Here is a 20,517-nt window from a genome sequence, read left to right as displayed (position 1 = left end):
TCTTTTGGTATGACTCTCTTAAATACAAAGAATTCTCTTATATAGTCACAGTGTGCATTTATCAAAATTGATAAATTAATATTGATATCCTACAATTACTGAAATTACTGACATCGTTCAAATTTTTTCATTGGCTCATCGAACTGAGCACCTGGAATTCGCTGCATGCTGGCAACTGTTATAGTATTTGCAACTATTTACGTTGTATTAGGCATTATATTAGAAGGAAATGGCAACCCACTCCAGTATTCTTGCCTAGAGAATCCCAGGGAGAAAGAAGCCTGGTGAGCTGCCATCTGTGCGGTTGCACAGAGTCGGACACGACTGAAGCGACTTAGCAACAGCAGCAGCAGCAGGTATTATATTAATAATAGATGATTTAAAGTATATGGGAGAATGTGCCTAGGTTATATGCAAATATTGCACCATTTTATTGAAGAGACTTGAGCCTCTGCAGATTTTGGTATCTGCCCTGGGAATTGAGTGTCCTGAAACAAATCCCCTGCAAATACTGAGGGAAGACTCTATATGGCATTTTTGTCCCATGCTTATTACAATACCAAAAAAAGATGCCACAGTATTCCTCAGTAAAACTCTTTTAAGGACAAAGAGAGAGTACAACTGAATATCTAAAGTTATAGGGCAGACACTATTTGAATGATTAACAAGAAAAATCCATTAGGTCTCTCAACTGCCATCTCAAGAGAGTTTGTATGGTCGAACTGTGAGTAGAACTAAAGAAAAAATCATTTCCCAGCTAAACTGCTGTATACAGCTTATCTCCAAACAGCCATTTCAGAATCGAGTCAAACAGTGGCCCTGTATTAGCAGGCCTTGGAAAAAAAATGAGTGATGAATTTTTAAAAAGGTTGATTTAAAGTATGTACAGTACATACATTTCAGAGGGAAAGAATCCCTAGCTATGTTAATGAATGCAAAGAGTAAATGACATTTTTTTTTTTTCCATTCAAGAAAAGGAAGGGAGAGAGAAGGCTGTGAGAATGGGGTGTGTATGTGTGTAACAAGAATTGTAATGCTGTCACCCCTACTCCTCACCCCACTGTAGTCTGGCTTCTAGCCTATTACTGTTGAGGTGGATAGTGCCAAAGTCACCAGAGACATCCAAGTTGAAAATCTTGGAAACATTCTAAGTCTCCATATTATGTAGCATGTGACTCTACAACCACTCTCTACTTCTTGAAACACTTTTCAGATAATCATGAGGGCTGCCTGGCTCTTAAGGGAATAAACTAAGCTCACTGGGAGCTGAAAGGCCTCCTCCCAGACAAGACAGCTACTAAGTAGCAGAGTCAGTATCTGAACAGAGGTTTCTGTGAATTGGGGGCCTCAGATTCCCCAGGGTCTGCTTTGTGTGAAGTGGGAATGCTATTTATGAAAACAGGAAATGGAAAAGGAAGCTTAAGTTTGGTGGTTAGGAAAGAGACAGTTGAGTTACATCATACCAGTGCAACTAACTTACCCAAATTTTACCTAAAGGGCATGGTTTCCAAAGGGCTTCCCTGGTGGCTCAGATGATAAAGAATCTGCCTGCTATGCAGAAGACCTGGGTTCAATCCCTGGGTTGGGAAGATTCCCCTGGAGAAGGGAAAGGCTACCCACTCCAGTATTCTGGCCTGGAGAATTCCATGAACTGTATAGTGCATGGGATCGCAAAGAGTCAGACACGACTGAGTGACTTTCACTTACTCATGGTTTCTAAAAGAAAAAGAGAAGCAGCTGAAATAGCACAGCCTATATCGTAAATCGCATGAGACTTGGCACTGTTTTTAAGTCACTCTTACATTCGATTTCCTGTCTCTGGAAGTGCATAGTAAGAGGAGAAATGTGACTGTAGGTATGTTCTTAATTTTGATACCTGCTCAGTCGTTTTGTAAGAAATGAAGCACTGTTAGAGTGATGTCATTGTTAGTTAATTTATCACCAGAGTTGCTGGATCCCATCAACCTCCCATGACAAACATAGGCTGTGGTTTTAATTAAGCAGTTTTCTATAACCAGTCAATTAAAACATTTACATTTTCCTAAACAAACATTCTCTTCTAGAAATTACAAGTCAATACTCCTCAGAATCATCAACAAACAATTTTTTTTTTTGGATATTACATTTCCATGCTCTTCTTAGCAAACAGACTAAGATGGAAACTCTGTTAGGACAAGAGCCAGAATAAGTGAAGGCGGAACCAAAATTTGGGATGGCTAACTCAGGGTTCGTATTCTAAAGACAAATTGTGCATATCATCTCTCATCTTCTGTCATTTACTCTCAACTTGCCTGAAACAGAGACCACAGGCCCCAGAATAAAGGTTTTTAAGAGAATGAGAGATTATGTATGCAATTGTTTCACACCAGGAAATGGGAAGTGGCATTCTATTGTGCCTTGAGACCATCTGATGCTAAAAGAAAAACTGGACAACACAGTTGCAGGAAGTTCTCTTAGACTGCCATCCTTTAGACTAAAGTGTATCTTTTGGGTTCAGCCTTTCAGTTGTAATTGACAAGGAATTAAGGTATCTGATGAAAAGACCTACATCAAGGTAAAGGGTGAAGAGTTTTTATGTTTCAAGGTGCATGATTAGACCTCATGGAGAAGGTAACGGGATCTAAAACCTGCAGGAAGTAAGAATGGGCCTTGCAAATATCTTGGGGAAGAGCATTCCAGGCAGAGAGGAATAGTCACTGCAAAGGCCCTGAGGATGAGCATGGCTGGAGTATGTGATGAAAAGCAGGAACGCCAATGTGGTTGGAGCTGAGTGATAGAGGGGGACACTGGTGGGAAGTGAGGGCGGGGAGGTAACGGGGGGGACCCTGTGAAAGGGTGCTGCCATGAGCCGTGACTGACGCCAGGATGCGTGACCCCCAGACCAGAGGAAATCGATCCAGGGCCAGTGATGAGGCTTGATCACTCAGAGCTTTTTGTGTATAATACAGTGTTATTAAAGTCTAAAAGAGATGGAGAAAGCTTCTGACGCAGACATCAGAAGGGGGCAGAAAGAGTGCCTCCTCGCTACTTTTTAGCAAGGAATTATGTATCTATTTTCCAGTAGTCATTTACGGATGTGAGAGTTGGACTATAAAGAAAACTGAGCGCTGAAGAATTGATGCTTTTGAACTGTGTTGTTGGAGAAGACTCTTGAGAGTCTCTTGGACTGCAAGGAGATCCAACCAGTCCATCCTAAAGGAGATCAGTCCTGAATGTTCGTTGGAAGGACTGATGCTGAAGCTGAAATGCCAATACTTTGGCCACCTGATGCGAAGAACTGACTCATTGGAAAAGACCCTGATGCTGGGAAAGATTGAAGGCAGGAGGAGAAGGCGACGACAGAGGATGAGATAGTTGGATGGCATCACCGACTCAATGGACACGAGTTTGGGTAAACTCTGGGAGTTGGTGATGGACAGGGAGGTCTGGTGTGCTGTGGTTCATGGGTCGCAAAGAGTCCAACACAACTGAGCGACTGAATGGAACTGAACTATATACCTATGAGCAAGTTGCTAATCAGAGAAAGGAAACCAAAACAGAGCGGCACCAGGCACCTCACCCACAACATGCATCTTGAGATCGCACTGGCAAAGGGTGATTCATCCCCGGGCCATAAAACAATTGCCAAAAATCTTGAAGACAGGCAAATGTCCAAGCAAATACATAGTTTCTTACGATAGCTTCAGAAAGACACTTCCATGAGAAAAATGCATTGCTGAGCTCAAGGTTTGAGATGGAGTTAAGTTCACGCAGAACCAGGTGTTGCCATGACAACGCAGGATGAGAAGTTTGTTTCCTCCTGCCATTTGGGGACCTCTGGCCTCCGTACTGAGGCCATGAACACTCTCCCCTGGAAGGATGGAGTTGCTGCTGATTGAGAAGGGGATGCATTTGGAATAGCAGATCCTGTGGAGGAAATCCAGTCTGTGCTTTCAGACATGTTGAGTTGCAAATAATGTGGTAGGCAAGTGATGCTCACCTAGTCTGGCTTTTGGCCCATAAATCATCTATGTCAGGAGTTCCCTTTTTACTTAGGAAGATGGTAGGTAGAAGTCCTGATCCAGATAAAAAGGTATAAATGAAAGTATCTTTAAGAACATCTGAGCCTCAGTAGTGGCTCAGAGGTTAAAGCGTCTGCGTGCAATGCGGGAGACCTGGGTTCGATCCCTGGGTCGGGAAGATGCCCTGGAGAAGAAAATGGCAACCCACTCCAGTATTCTTGCCTGGAGAATCCCATGGACAGAGGAACCTGGCAGGCTGCAGTCCATGGGATCGCACAGAGTTGGACACGATTGAGCAACTTCACTTTCACTTTCTTTAAGGACATCTAAAACAAGGTAAATGGGCATAAGGCACCAGATGAAACCATGCTCTCTGCACCATTTTACTGGATCTTTTGTATCTATAAATAGTGGTCTGAAGGCTTCAGACCTTTTATCTTGGCCTCTGTTCAGTGTTTGGTAATTTTTAATCCTTTCAAACGTTATTTGGTGTTTATGATTTCCTATTCAAAAATTACATAACCATTTAGTGAGATTTTGTTTCTGTTCCCTGGAATGTAGTGTTTAATTCTACTGTAGTCACTTTTTAGAAAAAAAAACTTTTTTATTTTGTATTGAAGTTTAGGCGATTAACATACAATGGTGTGATAGTTTCAGGTAGACTGCAAAGGGACTCAGCCATACATATACATGTATCCATTCTCCCTCAAAGTCCCCTCCCATCCAGGCTGCCACATGACATGGAGCAGATCCATGTGCTATACAGTAGGTCCTTGTTGGTTATCCATTTTAAATACAGCAGTGTGGACATGGCCATCCCAAAGTCCTTAACTATCCCTTCCCCTGTCCTTTGCCCTGGCAGCCATAAGTTTGTTCTCTAAGTCTGTGAGTCTGTTTCTTTCTTTTTTTTTTTCTTTTAACTTTTTATTTTGTATTGGGGTATAGCTGATTATACCATCAGTTTATTTCAGTCGCTCAGTTGTGTCGGACTGTTTGCGACCCCATGGACTGCAGCACGCCGGGCCTCCCTGTCCTTCACCAACTACTGGAGGTTACTCGAACTTGTGTCCATTGAGTCAGTGATGCCATCCAACCATCTCATCCTCTGTCGTCCCCTTCTCTTCCCGCCTTCAATCTTTCCCAGCATCAGTGTCTTTTCAAATGAGTCAGCTCTTTGCATCAGGTGGCCAAAGTATTGGAATTTCAGCTTCAGCATCAGTCCTTCCAATGAATATTCAGGACTGATTTCCTTGAGGATGGACTGGTTGAATCTCCTTGCAGTCCAAGGGACTCTCAAGAGTCTTCTCCAACACCACAGTTCAGAAGCATCAATTCTTTGGTGCTCAGCTTTCTTTATGGTCCAACTCTCACATCTATACATGACTGCTGGAAAAACCATAGCCTTGACTAGATGGACCTTTGTTGGCAAAGTAATGTCTCTGCTTTTTAATATGCTCTCTAGGTTGGTCATAGCTTTCCTTCCAAGGAGTAAGTGTATTTTAACTTCATGGGTGCAGTCACCATCTGCAGTGATTTTGGAGCCCCAAAAAATAGTCTGTCACTGTTTCCACTGTTTCTCCATCTATTTGCCGTGAAGTGATGGGACCAGATGCCATGATCTTCATTTTCTGAATGTTGAGCTTTAAGCCCACTTTTCCACTCTCCTCTTTCACTTTCATCAAGAGGCTCTTTGGTTCTTCACTTTCTGCCATAAGGGCAGTGTCATTTGCATATCTGAGGTTATTGGTATTTCTCTGGGCAGTCTTGATTCCAGGTTGTGCTTTCTCTATCCCAGCGTTTCTTATGATGTACTCTGCATATAAGTTAAATAAGCAGGGTGACAATATACAGCCTTGGCGTACTCATTTCCCGATTTGGAACCATATACCAATTTGGAACCATTATACCATAGGCTGATAATATAGCTGATCATACCATATGGGAAGACTATAGCCTTGACGATATGGACCTTTGTCAGCAGAATAATGTCTCTGCTTTTCAACACACTGTCTAGGTTTGTCATAGCCTTCCTGCCAAGAAACAGGTGTCTTTGATTTCATGGCTGCAGTCACCATCCCCTTCTGTTTGCCATGCAGTAATGGGGCTGGAGAAGGCAATGGCAACCCACTCCAGTACTCTTTCCTGGAAAATCCCATGGATGGAGGAGCCTGGTAGTCTGCAGTCCATGGGGTCGCTAAGAGTCGGACATGACTGAAGCAATTTAGCAGTAGCAGCAGCAATGGGGCTGGATGCCATGATCTTAGTTTAATATTTAGTTTTAAGTCAACTCTTTCACTCTCCTTTCACCCTCATCAAGGGGCCCTTTAGTTCCTCTTTGGTTTCTACCATTAGAGTGGTATCATCCACATATCTGAGGTTGTTAATGTTTCTCCTGCCTGTCTTGATCCCAGCTTGTAACTCATCCAGCCTGGCATTTCTTATGATGTGCTCAGTATATAGGTTAAACAAACAGGGTGACAGCAGACAGCCCTGTCGTACTTCCTTCTCAATCTTGAACCAGTCAGTTGTCCCATACAGGGTTCTAAATGTTGCTTCTTGACCCTCATACGGGTTTCTCGGGAGACAGGTAAGATGGTCTAGTATTCCCATCTCTCTAAGAGCCTTCCACAGTTTATTATGATTCACACAGTCAAAGGCTTTGGTGTAGTTGATGAAACAGAGGTAGATGTTTTTTTGGAATTCCCTTGCTTCCTTTATGATCCAGCGAATGCTGGCACTTTGATCTCTGGTTCCTCTGCCTTTTCTAAATCCAGCTTGAACACCTGGAAATTCATGGTTCACATTGTTGAAGCCTAGCATGCAAGATTTTAAGCATGACCTTATTAGCGTGGGCGATGAGTGTAGTTGTCCGATGGTTAGCATATTCTTTAGTATTGCCCTTCTTGGGAATTGGTATGGCGACTGATGCTAAGTTGAAACTCCAGTATTTTGGTCACCTGATGCGAACAGCTGACTCATTGGAAAAGTCCCTGAGGCTGGGAAAGATTAATGAGATGGCTGGATGGCATTGCCGACACAATGGACATGAACTTGGGCAAACTTCGGGAGGTGGTGAGGGACAGAGAGCTTGGCATGCTTCAGTCAGTGGAGTCGCAAAGAGTCAGACATGACTGGGTGACTGAACAACAGCAACAGTAGCTGATTCACAATGTTGTGACAACTTCAGGTAGACAGCAGAGGGACTCAGCCATCCATATACATGTATCCATTCTCCCCCAAAGTCTCCTCCCATCCAGGCTGCCACGGAACATTGAACAGAGTTCTCTGTGCTATAGAGTAGGTCTTTGTTGGTTATCTATTTAAAATATAGCAGTCACTTCTATACAATGGTTTCCTAGGTAATAGTTCGACACTGCCATTCTTTAATATCAGGTCTAATATATTCACTTCTTTAGAAGCTGTCCATGAAAAATTTATTCTCAGAAATCTTTTTTGTCTCCTTTCCTTTTTATTTTCTTTTGGAGTCCTCTTACAAGAAATTATCAAGTGTTTTGGGGCTAACAGTTTTCCATCTTCTTTCTACACTCCATTTCATAGCAGGGCTAGTCATGGGCTAGGCAGCCTAGAATCATTAGTACATTTTATTATTTAATTGCTGACTCCCATAGTATTTCCCTAACAAACGAAAAAGTTTTTACTTTGACAAGAGTATTGTCATTCCAGTATATCCTTGCTGTCCTTTTAGAATCTGAATCTTGAGTATCTTTATATTTTCACGTCTGGGAGATAGAGTTCACTGACAGTGGATTTTTATCTTTGTTTCTTTGCAGATGTCCGCACACAAGCCATGTACCAGATGATGGATCAAGGTTTTGTAGGACTTATCTTTTCCTGCTTCATAGAAGATAAAAATACAAAGGTATTGTGTGTGCATGTCTCTCTGTGGGTGTAGGCATGTAGGCACGTGCAGGTATAAACATACACACACAATAGAGAAAGATCTTTGGGAATTTGCATAGTATGTCCAGGGAAGGTTTCAATGAGCAGGGTCATTGAGTCAGGACCTGAAGAAAGTGAGGGAGCAAGTCTTGTGGATTTCTTGGGGGAAGAGCATTCCAGGCAGGGGAAAGAGCCAGTGAAAAGACCCTGCGGTGAGTGTGGAACATTTTGGGGGACATCGAGGAAGTCAGTGTGGCTGCAACACGACCCTCTGTCCCAGCTTGCCTCCATCAGTCCCAGTTTCACCCCATTGCCCCCAGTCTCCTATTCAGGCCACACCTTTCCTTCTTAGAAGTATCCTAGTTTGGATAACTCGTGTGTCATCCTCCAGTGAGGTCTGGGGTGGGGGGTGCTGGTGGGGACATAGGGAAAGAGGGGGTGAAGAATCCATGACATCCATAAAACCAGTTAGGGAGAAACTGCAGTAACTGGGGAAGAGATAATGGACATTTGACTACAGCAGTAGGAGTGGAGTCAATGAGAAGTGGCCAGATTCTATATATTTTTTGGTGACTAATCATAGTAACAAGTGCCACCATTTATCACGTATTGTATGGCACTTAGTGATTATGTGTTTGACATAAATATGCTCAGACCCTGACAACAGCCTCTGAGGGTTATTATTATCCATATTTTCCGGATAAGTAAATTGAAGCTCAGAGTAGTTAAGCAGCTCAATCAATGGCTAGTCTTGCCATTCTCGGGGAAGATCCTCTGGAGAAAGACATGGCAACCCACTCCGGTATTCTTACCTGAAGAATCCCATGGACAGAGGAGTCTGGTGGGCTATAGTCCATAGGGTTGCAAAAAGTCAGACATGACTGAAGCAACTTAGCACACACACCATTCTCTATTTAGAGTGCCTCTGTTTGAGTTTTATGTTCTGATCAAGAGCTTTTACTATGTGTCACTGCAAATGAAAAGAAAATTTCACACTGCAAGTGTGAATTTTGCCAGCTCACCAAGTGTGTTCTGTTGTTTAGTACATTAGTTATAGTCTCAGGACCTATGTTCATAGTGAACAGTCTTCATAATATCGCTCTTGTGAAAACATTAAAGTTCAGTATCTTGAACTTCATAGTTCATTTGAAATGCTTCTGGCTTTGGCATTATAAATTTATTTACTGTCATTACAGATAGTTACAGAATCAGTTTGTCAGTTTCCAACAAAGGAGTCTGAATGGTCTCCTCAGTTTCTTGGGTCTCACATTTGTGACCATTTCTCTGCTGTCATATGAGCAGATGTTTCATTGTAGCCATTTCATGTTGACTGAGTATTTTATCCTTACAGAAACTGATTTATGCATATTTCATCTTTAGAAATCTCTTCTAACCTTCCAGTGCCAGAGGGGCATTTGAGTTTTAGGTTACAGTCTACTAGGTTGCTGTACTTTTTTCAATACTAATCCTCTGTGTGACTTTTATTTCTTTTTTTCTTTCTGTTTTTTTTTTTTTTAAGACTGGACGGGTACTCTATACTTGCTTTCAATCCATACAGGCCCAAAAGAGCTCAGAGTAAGTATGACAGAGATATATGTATGTATTGGTGGGTTAATCTCCAGTCCAGGGAATTGATTGTTTTGTTTCATTTTATTAATGTTTCTCTCATTAGTAAGACGTGAAGAATTCTGTAGTCTACTTATACTTACTAACATCTCTGTGAGGAGTTAGCATCTTTTTAGTATCTTGGATACTGTGGATCTACAAAGCTAGGCTAACATAAGCAGTCTGGACATTGCAATTACATCATTACAGCCCTGTCCCAGATTTCCTTTCCAGCATTATTCTAAACTGAGTTGCACTGTTAACTTTTCTTTTCTCTGATGAATTGTGAAACAAAGACTGAGTATGCAGCCTTACAGATTTGTATAAGCTGTGTTTCCTGTGCCATAGACTTGATTTTAGACTTAAAGCATCTCATTGAAATGTTTACCTAGCTTACTTCCTTCATTGAAATTTAGTTCAAGCTGAATTAGCAAATACAGTATCTACTGTATGCCATACACTGTGGCCTGCACCAAGTAGGCAGAGATGAAAGCCACGTTCAATATCTTATTAGGAGACAGAAGCAAAGAATGCTTCAGATTTTTTTCTTACAGTATTGGTCAATTTCTTATAATATCATTGTTTGAAAGAGCAAAGACCTGGGGAAAAGAACAGATGTCTCTCAGTACAGTACTGATTAAATAAATTATGATATATCTAAATAATAGAATAATATTCGGCTATTAAAAATAGGAGGCTCAGGAGTGATACATAAACATCTCCAAGATACATTGTTAAATAGTAAAAGGCAAGGTACAAGAATAGTATGTATAGAATGCTATACCATTCATGAATATCCGGACCAAAACACATCAGTCACCGCAGCAGAGAGGAAGTGGGAAGACTTCATTGTATTTTCACATGGGTTTGGAATGTTGAATCATACACAAGGGTTACAGTTTTCATCACAGTAATAGATGTATGTGTATAAAAATACAGAATGGTACACATTTTATGATCAATAGTCTTACTCCTCAGGAGGAACGACTTCTTTTTCCAAATCTTGTTTTTAGTTCTTCTGATATTTCCTTTGATATCTCTAAATAACATACTTTTGATATTCTTTCTTGATTTACTAATTTTAGATATTAACTCTTCTCACAAAGGAGGATTTAGCCCACTGATACCACCTCATCTCCATTCTGCCCAGTGTAGTTATATTCCTCCTTTCTGTTCTTCTGTTGTTACTTTTCTAACCTTAAGTAGTTTGCTGCTTTACTTATCCTATCAACAGCAGATAGCAGACAATATCTTTTGAGTCCCTACTGTTATTGACAGATTGAATCAGTATTCAGAAACATCTCAACAAAGACAATTCCAAGACCAGAGGACTTCACTGGTTAATTCTGCCACCCAGTTAAAGAAGGATTAACACTAATCTTTCTCAAACTCTTTCCAGAGGCCAAAGATGCTATTGGATTCAGTGTGGTAGTATTTTGTTGAAGATTTTTGCATCTGTATTCATAATAACATTTTATAATTTTTTGTGATATCTTTGTCTAACTAGTTCTTATGTTGAACATCACTTGTATGCCAGGGTAAATCCCACTTGATCATGGTGTATAATCTTTTTAATATGCAAAAATCCTCAACAAAAGACTACCATACTGAATTCAACAGCACATAAGAAAATCAGTTGATTAATACTCCATGTTAATAGAATGAAGAGGGGGAAAAAAAACACATGATGCACAAAAAGCATTTGAAAAATTTAAAAGTCATAATAAAAACACTCAAAAAACTAGGGATCTAGGGAACATGTCTCAATATTTATGGGCTTTTATGAATCCCACAGCTAACATTTTACTCAGTGTTCAAAGACTGAAAGGTTTCTCCCATAAGATCAGGAACAAGACAAGGTTGCCCACTTTTATCACTTTTACTCAACATTTTACTGGTAGTTCCAGCCAAAACAATTAGGCAAAAACAGAAAAGGCATCCAAATTGGAAAGTAAAAAGTAAAACTATTTGCTGGTGATGTGATCCTATATATAGAAAATGTTAAAGAAACACCCCAGAGCTACTAGAGTTGATAAACAAATTCAGCAAAGGTGCAGTGTTCAAAATCAGTTGTATTTCTATATACCAGCAATGAACCATCAAAAAAAGGACACTTTAAAAATCTATTTATGATGGCATCCAAAATAATAAAATACCTCGGAAAAAATTTAACCAAGAATGGAGACTTATAAAGTTAAAACTAGGATACATTGCTGAAAGGAAGAATACCTAAATATATTAAAAGACATCCCTTGTTCATGAATCAGAAGACATAATATTGTGAAGATGACAGTACTTACCAGAGTTTCAGTAAAATCCGTACAAAACTCCAATGGCCCTTTTTCCAGATATGAAAAAGATGATCCTCAAACTCATGGAATTCCAAAGTGTCCTGAAGAGTCAAAATATCAAAAAAGAAGAATCAAATTCGAGGAATCATACTTCCAGATTTCAGAACTTACTACAAAGGTTCACTAACTAAAGTTTGTGGATCTGGCAAAAGTAGAGACATAGAGACTAATGAAGTAAATAAAGCTGCTTATCTACGGCCAGTTGGTTTTCACCAAAGATGCTGATGTCATTCAATGAGGAAAGAAGAGTTTGTTCAATAAGTGGTGCTGGAACAACTGGTTATCCACATACACTAGGTATAAAAATGAAATCAAATCAATGACCTAAACAGAAGAGCTAAAACTATAAAATGCTTAGAAGAAAACATAGTGGTAAATTTTCATGAAAGAAAATTTGTAGAAAGAAAGCTGAGCACTAAAGAATGGATGCTTTTGAACAGTGGTGTTGGAGAAGATTCTTGAGAGTCCCTTGGACTGCAAGGAGATCCAAGCAGTCCATCCTAAGGGAGATCAGTCCTGGGTGTTCATTGGAAGGACTGATGTTGAAGCTGAAACTCCAATACTTTGGCCACCTGATGTGAAGAGCTGATTCATTTGAAAAGACACTGAAGAGCTGACTCATTTGAAAAGACACTGATGCTGGGAAAGATTGAAGGCAGGAGGAGAAGGGGACAACATAGGATGAGATGGTTGGAGGGCATCACTGACTCAATGAACATAAGTTTGGGTAAACTCCAGGAGTTGGTGATGAACAGGGAGGCCCGGCATGCTGAGGTTCATGGGGTCGCAAAGAGTTGGACATGACTGAGCGACTGAACTGAACTGAAATTTTCATGACATTGGATTTGTTAATGGAATCTTATATATGACACCAAATGCATGGATAACAAAAGAAAACAGATAAATTGGATTTCATAACAATTTTTCTGCATCAAATGATATTATCAAGGAAGCCAAATGACAACCTATAGAATAGGAGAAAATATTGCAAATCTGATATCTGAATGAGTCTAGTATCCAGAATGTATAAAATGACATCTTAAAAATTGGCACAGGACTTGAATAGATATTTCTCCAAAGTAAATGTGCAAAAGGTCCACAGGCACATGGAAAGATGCTCAACATCATTAGTCATTTGGAAAATGCAAAGCAAAACTATAACAAGATCCCACCTTAATCCACTGAGTTGACCATAATATTAAAAATGGAGAATAACAAGTGTTGACAGAGATGTGGAGAAATTGCAGCCTTCAGGCATTGCTGGTGGGGAATGTAAAATTATGAGGCTGCTGTGAAAAAGTATCAGGGAGGTTTTCCAAAAAGTTAAACACAGAATTCTCATATGACCTAGCAACTCTATTCCTAGGTATATACCAAAAAGAATTAAAAACAGGTACTCAAACACTTCGACATGAATATTCATAGCAGCACTGTTCACAATAGCCAAAAGTTGGAAACGACCTAAATGTCCATCAGCTGATAAACAGATAAAATTTAGTATTGATATATGCATTCAGTGGACTATTACTCATCGTAAAAATATGAATGAGGTACCAAAACATACTACAATGTGGAACGATCTTGAAAACATTAATGCTAAGTGAAGGAATCCAAACAAAACAGGTCACATATTGTAGGATTTCATTTATATGAAGTGTCCAGAATAGAGACAGAAAGACTGGTGTTTGGCATGGGTTGGTCAGAGGGAAGGATGGGGAACAGTTGCTTTAATTGATACGGGATTTTATTTTGGGGTAATGAAAATTTTTTAGAACTACATAGAGGTTGTGGTTTTACAACACTGTAAATGTACTAAATTCTATTGAATTGTTGCCTTTAAAATGGATAATTTTATAGAGACACTGATGTATAGAACAGTCTTATGGACTCTGTGGGAGAGGGAGAGGGTGGGAAGATTTGGGAGAATGACATTGAAACACGTAAAATATCATGTAAGAAACGAGATGCCAGTCCAGGTTCGATGCACGATACTGGATGCTTGGGGCTAGTGCACTGGGACGACCCAGAGGGATGGTATGGGGAGGGAGGAGGGAGGAGTGTCTAGGATGGGGAACACATGTATACCTGTGGCGGATTCATTTTGATATTTGGCAAAACTAATACAATTATATAAAGTTTAAAAAAAAATAAAAAAAAATAAAATGGATAATTTTATGTTATGTAAATTTCACCTCGATTTTTAAAAATGGGCAAAGGACTCGAATTGCCACTTCTCTAAGGAGGATATACAGTGACCACAGAGATAGCTGCCCAACATCATTAGTCTTTAAGACCTGTAATGAGATACTAGGATGGCTGTGGGCTTCCCTTGTGGCTCAGATGGTAAAGAATCCACCTGCAATGCAGGGGACCTGGGTTCAATCCTTAGGTCAGGAAGATCCCCTGGAGAAGGGAAAGGCTACCCACTCCAGTACTCTGGTGTGGAGAATTCCATGGACTGTATAGTCCATGGGGTCGCAAAGAGTTGGACACAGTTGAGCGACCTTCACTTTCCTTCACTTTCACTCTCCTGGCTTGCAGATGGTTGCCTTCTCAATGTGTCCTCACGTAGCCTTTCCTCCATACATGTGCATGCCTGTTGTTACTTTGCATGTCAAAGTTTCCTCTTCTTATAAGGGCACCAGTCAGACTGGACTTGGATCCAACCTTAACTGTCATTTTATTTTAATTACCTCTTCAAAGGCCCTTTCTCCAATGCCGTCACCTTCTGAGGTACTGGGGCTTAAGGTTTCAACATTTGAATTTAGGTGGGGGGGGGCACAATTCAGACCATAACAGGGAGTGACTGTTTAACAGGTATGGGCTTTCATTTGGGGTGATGAAACTATTATAGAATTAGGTAACGGTAATGGTTGCACAATATTGTGAATGTACAAGTACCTGAATCACAGACTTTAAAATGGTTATAGTGGTGAATTTTATGTTCTTTGAATTTTACCTCCAAAAAACAGAGCTGGAGAGACCTGTACATTAAAAGGTCTATCAATCATAATAGTTCTAGAAGTAGAGTTTGGTGCTGAAAATCCCCCTCTGCCCACTTCTACTTAACTTTGTGCCTGAAGTCTTAGTGCAATAAAGCAAGAAATAAAGGCATATGAATAGGAAAAGATAAATCAATCTCCATTTGCATAAGACATGGTTGTCTGCATAGAAAATCCCAAGGAATTTATAAAGAAATTCCTAAAACTAATAAGTTATTTAAATGATATCAACAGGATGCAGCGTCAACACACAAAGGGAATATTTCTATATGCTAGCAATAGAAAATTGGAAACAAATTTTTAACACAGTAATACAAGAAATGAAACAGGTGTAAAAATGTATCAAAATCTATCAAATCTACATGCTGAAGACCACAGAATGTTGATGAAAGATATCAAAGAAAACCTAGTTAAATGGAAAGACATACCATGTTTATGGACTGGAAGACTCAGCAGATTAATGGTCAAGATTTCAATTCTCAAAATAATCTATAGATTTAGAGCAATAGTCAAAAGTTCAGCAAGAGTATTTTGTAGATACAAACTGATTCTAGCATTTATATGGAAAGGCAAAGGAAGTTGAAAACCTTCATTTTGAAAAGGAAAAATAAAGTTGGTGGAATCACACTACCCAGCTTTAGGACTTATTATGAAATGATAATAATTAAGACAGTGTGGTATTGGTTAACAGATAAACACCTAGATTAGTGGAACAGAATCGTGTTCAGAAATAGACCCCCACAAAGATTTTTAACAAAACTGAAGAGCTATTTAGTAGAGAAAGGAGGATAGTTTGACTACCATATACAAAATAAACGTCAATCTATATCTCATACCAAACAAAAATTTAAAGGAATCATAGGTCCAAACTGAAAACAGTATGGAAGTTTTAGGGGAAAAGATAGAAAATCTATAGAATATTGGGCTTGCCAACAATTTCTTATTCTTGGAACTGAAAGCATTTTCCATGAACTCATTTGCAAGAGAAAAGCAAAGTCACAGATGTAGAAAACAAACTTTTGGTTACCAGGGGGAAAAAGGAGGGTTCAGATAAATTGGGAGATTGGGATTGACATATACATACTACTATATATAAAATAGATAACTAATAAGGATCTACTATACAAAAACTAAGATCATGGCATTTGGTCCCATCAATTCATGGCAAATAGACGGGCAAACAGTGGAAACAGTGAGAGAATTTATTTTCTTGGGCTCCAAAATCACTGCAGATGGTGACTGCAGCCATGAAACTAAAAGACGCTTGCTCCTTGGAAGAAAAGCTATGACCAACCTAGAGAGCATATTAAAAAGCAGAGACATTACTTTGCCAACAAATATCTGTCTAGTCAAAGCTATGGTTTTTCCAGTAGTCATGTATGAATGTGAGAGAGTTGGACCATAAACAAAGCTGAGCACTGAAGAATTGATGCTTTTGAACTGTAGTGTTGGAAAAGACTCTTGAGAGTCCCTTGGACTGCAAGGAGATCCAACCAGTCCATCCTAAAGGAAACCAGTCCTGAATATACATGGAAGGACTGATGCTGAAGCTGAAACTCCAATACTTTGGCCCCTGATGTGAAGAACTGACTCATTTGAAAAGACCCTGATGCTGGGAAATATTGAAGGCAGGAGGAGAAGGGGATGAGATGGTTGGATGGAATCACCCAACTGGATGGACATGAGTTTTAGCAAGCTCTGGGAGTTGGTGATGGACAGGGAAGCCTGGCGTGCTGCTGTCAATGAGGTTGCAAAGAGTTGGACGTGACTGAGTGGCTGAACTGAAAAACTGAAATTGAATACAGCACAGGGAACTCTTCTCAATCAATACTCTGTAATGATCTATATGGGAAATGAATCTTAAAAAGAGTGGATATATATATTTAACTGATTCAGTTTGCTGCACACCTGAAACTAACATAACATTGTAAATCAACTACAATAAATTTTTTAAAAAACACTTTCCATAAAAGAAATATGTGAACACCTCATAAAAATAAAAAAACTCTACAGAATGAAAGAAACTAAAGATAATGAAAACAGTAGCTACAGTAGGAAAATATTTCAAATCATTTATCTGACAAAAGACTTGTATATAGAATATACAAAGAACTCCCAAAACTCAACAATAAAATAGGAATCAACCCAATAAAAAATGGGCAGAAGATATGAGCAGGTACTTCACCAAGAAGTATGTAAGAATGGCAAGTAAGCACATAAAAAGATGAACTGAACATCATTGTTCTGGAAAAGATACTGAACTCTAAGTATTGGGGAAGTGAAAATTGAAACTGCAATGAGATACCCCTACATACCTGTTGAGGTCCTTTAATGGACCAAAACCTGGTGGTCTGAAGTCGACGATAAGAAAGTGAAAGAGAGAGAGAAGCTGATATTCCTTGGTATACGCAGAAAACCAATAAAGCTCTTGACACAGAGCTTGCACTGCTTCATGTAGGTACCAGGCACCCTCTCAAGGGGGTGAAGGCACAGTGCACCTTCTCGAGAGGGACTTAGAAGCCCAGGCAAGAAAGTGAGCTCAGTGGGCTTCTGCACTCCAAAGAATTAGCCTGAGAGAGAGAAAGAAAGAAAGACACGGGGACCCAAGCTCTGATGGAGCAAAGCTGTTTTATTCAACATAGTGTGGGTATATATACTGTCTTAGAAGGTAGCTATTTTCAGCAAAGATAAAAATCAAAAGTCCAGACTTACAAGTTATCATAAGGCAATCCATATCAGAGAGGGTTGTAAATAATCACTTTTACTGTATGGTTCATAAAAAGGAAGAGGGTTGTAAATAGTTACTTATCACCGTATGGAAAAACTAATGAAGGAAATGCATGCATTCTCAGCCGTGGGAGCAGCTTGCCAACTCTTCTTAATTCCTGAATATTCAGGAATTAATAAGGAACAGGATTCATGACATATCCAAAACAGCACACAGGAAGCCTCCTGTTAAATGCTTCCTGACAATTCCCCCTATTTTAATATATTTGTATAAAAAGTCCTGACCAATTGAGTTTGTTTAGTATTAACCACCCTTATAGAAAGACAATGATAAACAACAAGTATAATTACCAAGACAGTCACCAAAGTTACAGTTCCAGACCCGATGCTGTGCATAATACGTTGAAACCATCCTTGTGGGTCTAGCCCAGATAATTGATCAGCTAGTTGTTCAGCTAAAGTTTCCAAATTAGTGGAAGAGGGCAGAGGTTTAGAAAAAGTTTCAAAGATTTCCTTTTGCAGTAATTGTACATTCAGAGAGGCATTATCATGTATATCTTGTAAATGAAATTTGATTTGTTCCCAGTTGTAGGCACTATGATTAAAATGAACAGGAGTAACACAAAATTGAGTAGAATTCCAATCACATTTTAGTATCACTTGTTTTTCCAAATCTGTTAATTGATCTCTGACCCATTTGATGGCTGTTTTTAGTTCCTGTATTTCCACTTGAATATCCTCATCTACCTGAGCCTGAGCAGCTCACATATTATGAGCATCTTCAGTCCAATTTTGGATAAAACTATATATTTGAATCGAGGTATGTAAAGCAGCGCCGGCGATGGCAGCAGTGGTGCAAATAGCTATTAACCCCAAAATGCCAAGAATCAGCCATCCAACGAATTGTTTAGATTGCTGGAGCAGTTTAGTAACTAATCTGGAAGCAAGTCCAGCCATAGGACCTTCTTCCCAGGGTCGTTGGAGATTTATTGGTAGCTTCAAATTACGTTGAGATCAAAGAATCAAAAGGGAATCATTTCTTAAAGAGAGGAGTTAAGACAAGTATATAGTTTGCAATTAATACAAGTTACAGAATGTAAAGTCTTATTAAATTGTAAATTTCCTATGGCTATAGCAAAAGGAAGTGGGACACAGGCCTGTATAAAATATGATTGATTATAGCGAAAGAAATAGTTACTGTGACCATGACTGGTCCCTGTGAAATGTCCAGTCCAAGTTCCAAGTTCTTTGGTGCTCACAGCAAGTTTCCAAATGTCCCATTGTTCAGGCCCACTCTGTTTATCGAGGATGATCCTAGGACGCGGTGGGGCTAATCCACCATCAAACCACCCAGGAAGTCCTTTGTCATGGTAATGCTCCATCGTAGTGTCATTAATTTTCCATGCCACTTGAGTAGCATAGTCACACACAGAGCAGTTAACATCTTCTGAGCAGTTAGATAACCACATACCACGGGGTCCCCAATCAACAATTATATGATTAGCCACAAACATTAATTTTCCTGATTTGGCTTGACATTTGTCCCAACAAACAGGAGTATATGTAAAGTTTTTATAAGTAAACCCTTTGCATAATGTTCTATGTTCTTTCCCTCTTTCCATAAAGTCTTAGTACTATAAACATGGTTCACAGACAAAGAAAGGGCAGTAAATAATCCAAGCAAGGGAGGTAGGGCGAAAGCCCAAGTTTGTCAGCTAACATTTATGCATAATTCTGCTGGGCCTATGCACAAAGGAAGGACTTCATAACCTAGAGAAATATTAATTAGTTTTCCTTCTTTTTCAGGGTGTGAGGGCCCTTTAATGCTCCAGGGAGAAGGCATATGTATAGAGTCATTAGTTGAAACGATTGGTCCTCTCTCTGTCCATTCGACCACCTGTAGTAGAGGGGGTTGGGTATGTAAGCCCAGGAAGTATGATTAGTTAGAGCTTGAGTTGGGGAGGCACAGGCCAAGAGACTGAGCATTGCCAGGAGAATGTATTCAGGACTCCAAGGCATTCCTTGTTGAGAGACCAAATTTTCAGCTCAATTAGTAAGGGTTTTTATTTGTCCCCAAGTGGGGAGATCATAAGGGTGATGCCGCCGAGGGTGGTGCTTCCTGGAGATCTTTAGAGCCGCCATGGCCCGTATTGGAATTTCTTCCTCCTGGGGTCCTTGTTGTCCCGTCTCCATTTTGAAGGCTGGGGGCCCCCTTGGGTCAAATCTTGCAAAGAGGGAGCCATGTGAGTTCATTGGATCCATTTGAGGAAATACAAGCATACCCCTTTCCCTGTAAGACTAGTTTCCCAGATTTCCGTTGTTTTGTTAACCCATTGTCTTGGTACCAAATGGGCAGAGGAAGAGAAGTGTCCTTCACTTCCTCAAAATGCTTTTCTGCTCTTGTTAAGATATTTCCCTGTGGTAAATTTAAAACATTTAAAACAAATAAAGCTGCATTAACAATAGTTGTAGGTTTAGAAAATATCTTATGTTGGAATCTAGTAAAGTCTGCTTTAGATAAGGAAGACAGTAGTGTTCCTGTGTATTCCCCCTTTTTTAATTGCCATAAAGTCTGAGATGACATCATAATTTGAATTTCTCCTTTATAATCTGAATCAATTACTCCAGGGTGAACAGTAATTCCTTTAGAAGTCAAACTAGATTGGCCAAGTAAAAGACCAAAGGTTTGTGGGGGCAGGGGTCCAAAAAGTCCGGTAGGCATTCTAGAGGGGACTGCTTGAGGGTAAAGGAGAAAGTCATTTAGGGCTGGTATATCGACGGCTGCACTGCCAAATGTTGAGGGTTTGAGGAAAAAGATGGAATTTGCCCCTGGTTTTTGTTGAAGGGGACCTGGCGGGGGGTCCCCTGCTTGGAGTTGCCTGGAATAGGTTTCCCTTCAATGTCAAATTTAGACTTAGAATATTTGGCCCA

The 20,517-nt window shown here is 39.8% G+C and overlaps 1 protein-coding gene across 1 annotated transcript in view; it reads left to right on the top strand.

The window, feature by feature from the left end:
- BRCC3 (BRCA1/BRCA2-containing complex subunit 3) overlaps positions 1-20,517 on the top strand; it is a 78,435-nt gene that overhangs the window by 10,802 nt on the left and 47,116 nt on the right. The window contains exons 6-7 of the mRNA XM_061408915.1: positions 7,793-7,881; positions 9,421-9,476. Coding sequence (XP_061264899.1) covers positions 7,793-7,881; positions 9,421-9,476 — 145 coding nt within the window. The remainder of the gene's footprint in view (positions 1-7,792; positions 7,882-9,420; positions 9,477-20,517) is intronic.

This window comes from Bos javanicus, chromosome X (genome assembly GCF_032452875.1).
Source record: "Bos javanicus breed banteng chromosome X, ARS-OSU_banteng_1.0, whole genome shotgun sequence".
Lineage (NCBI taxonomy): Eukaryota > Metazoa > Chordata > Mammalia > Artiodactyla > Bovidae > Bos > Bos javanicus.
The sequence above is the reverse complement of the archived record's forward strand: the minus strand, read 5'-3'. Positions and strand labels throughout refer to the sequence as shown.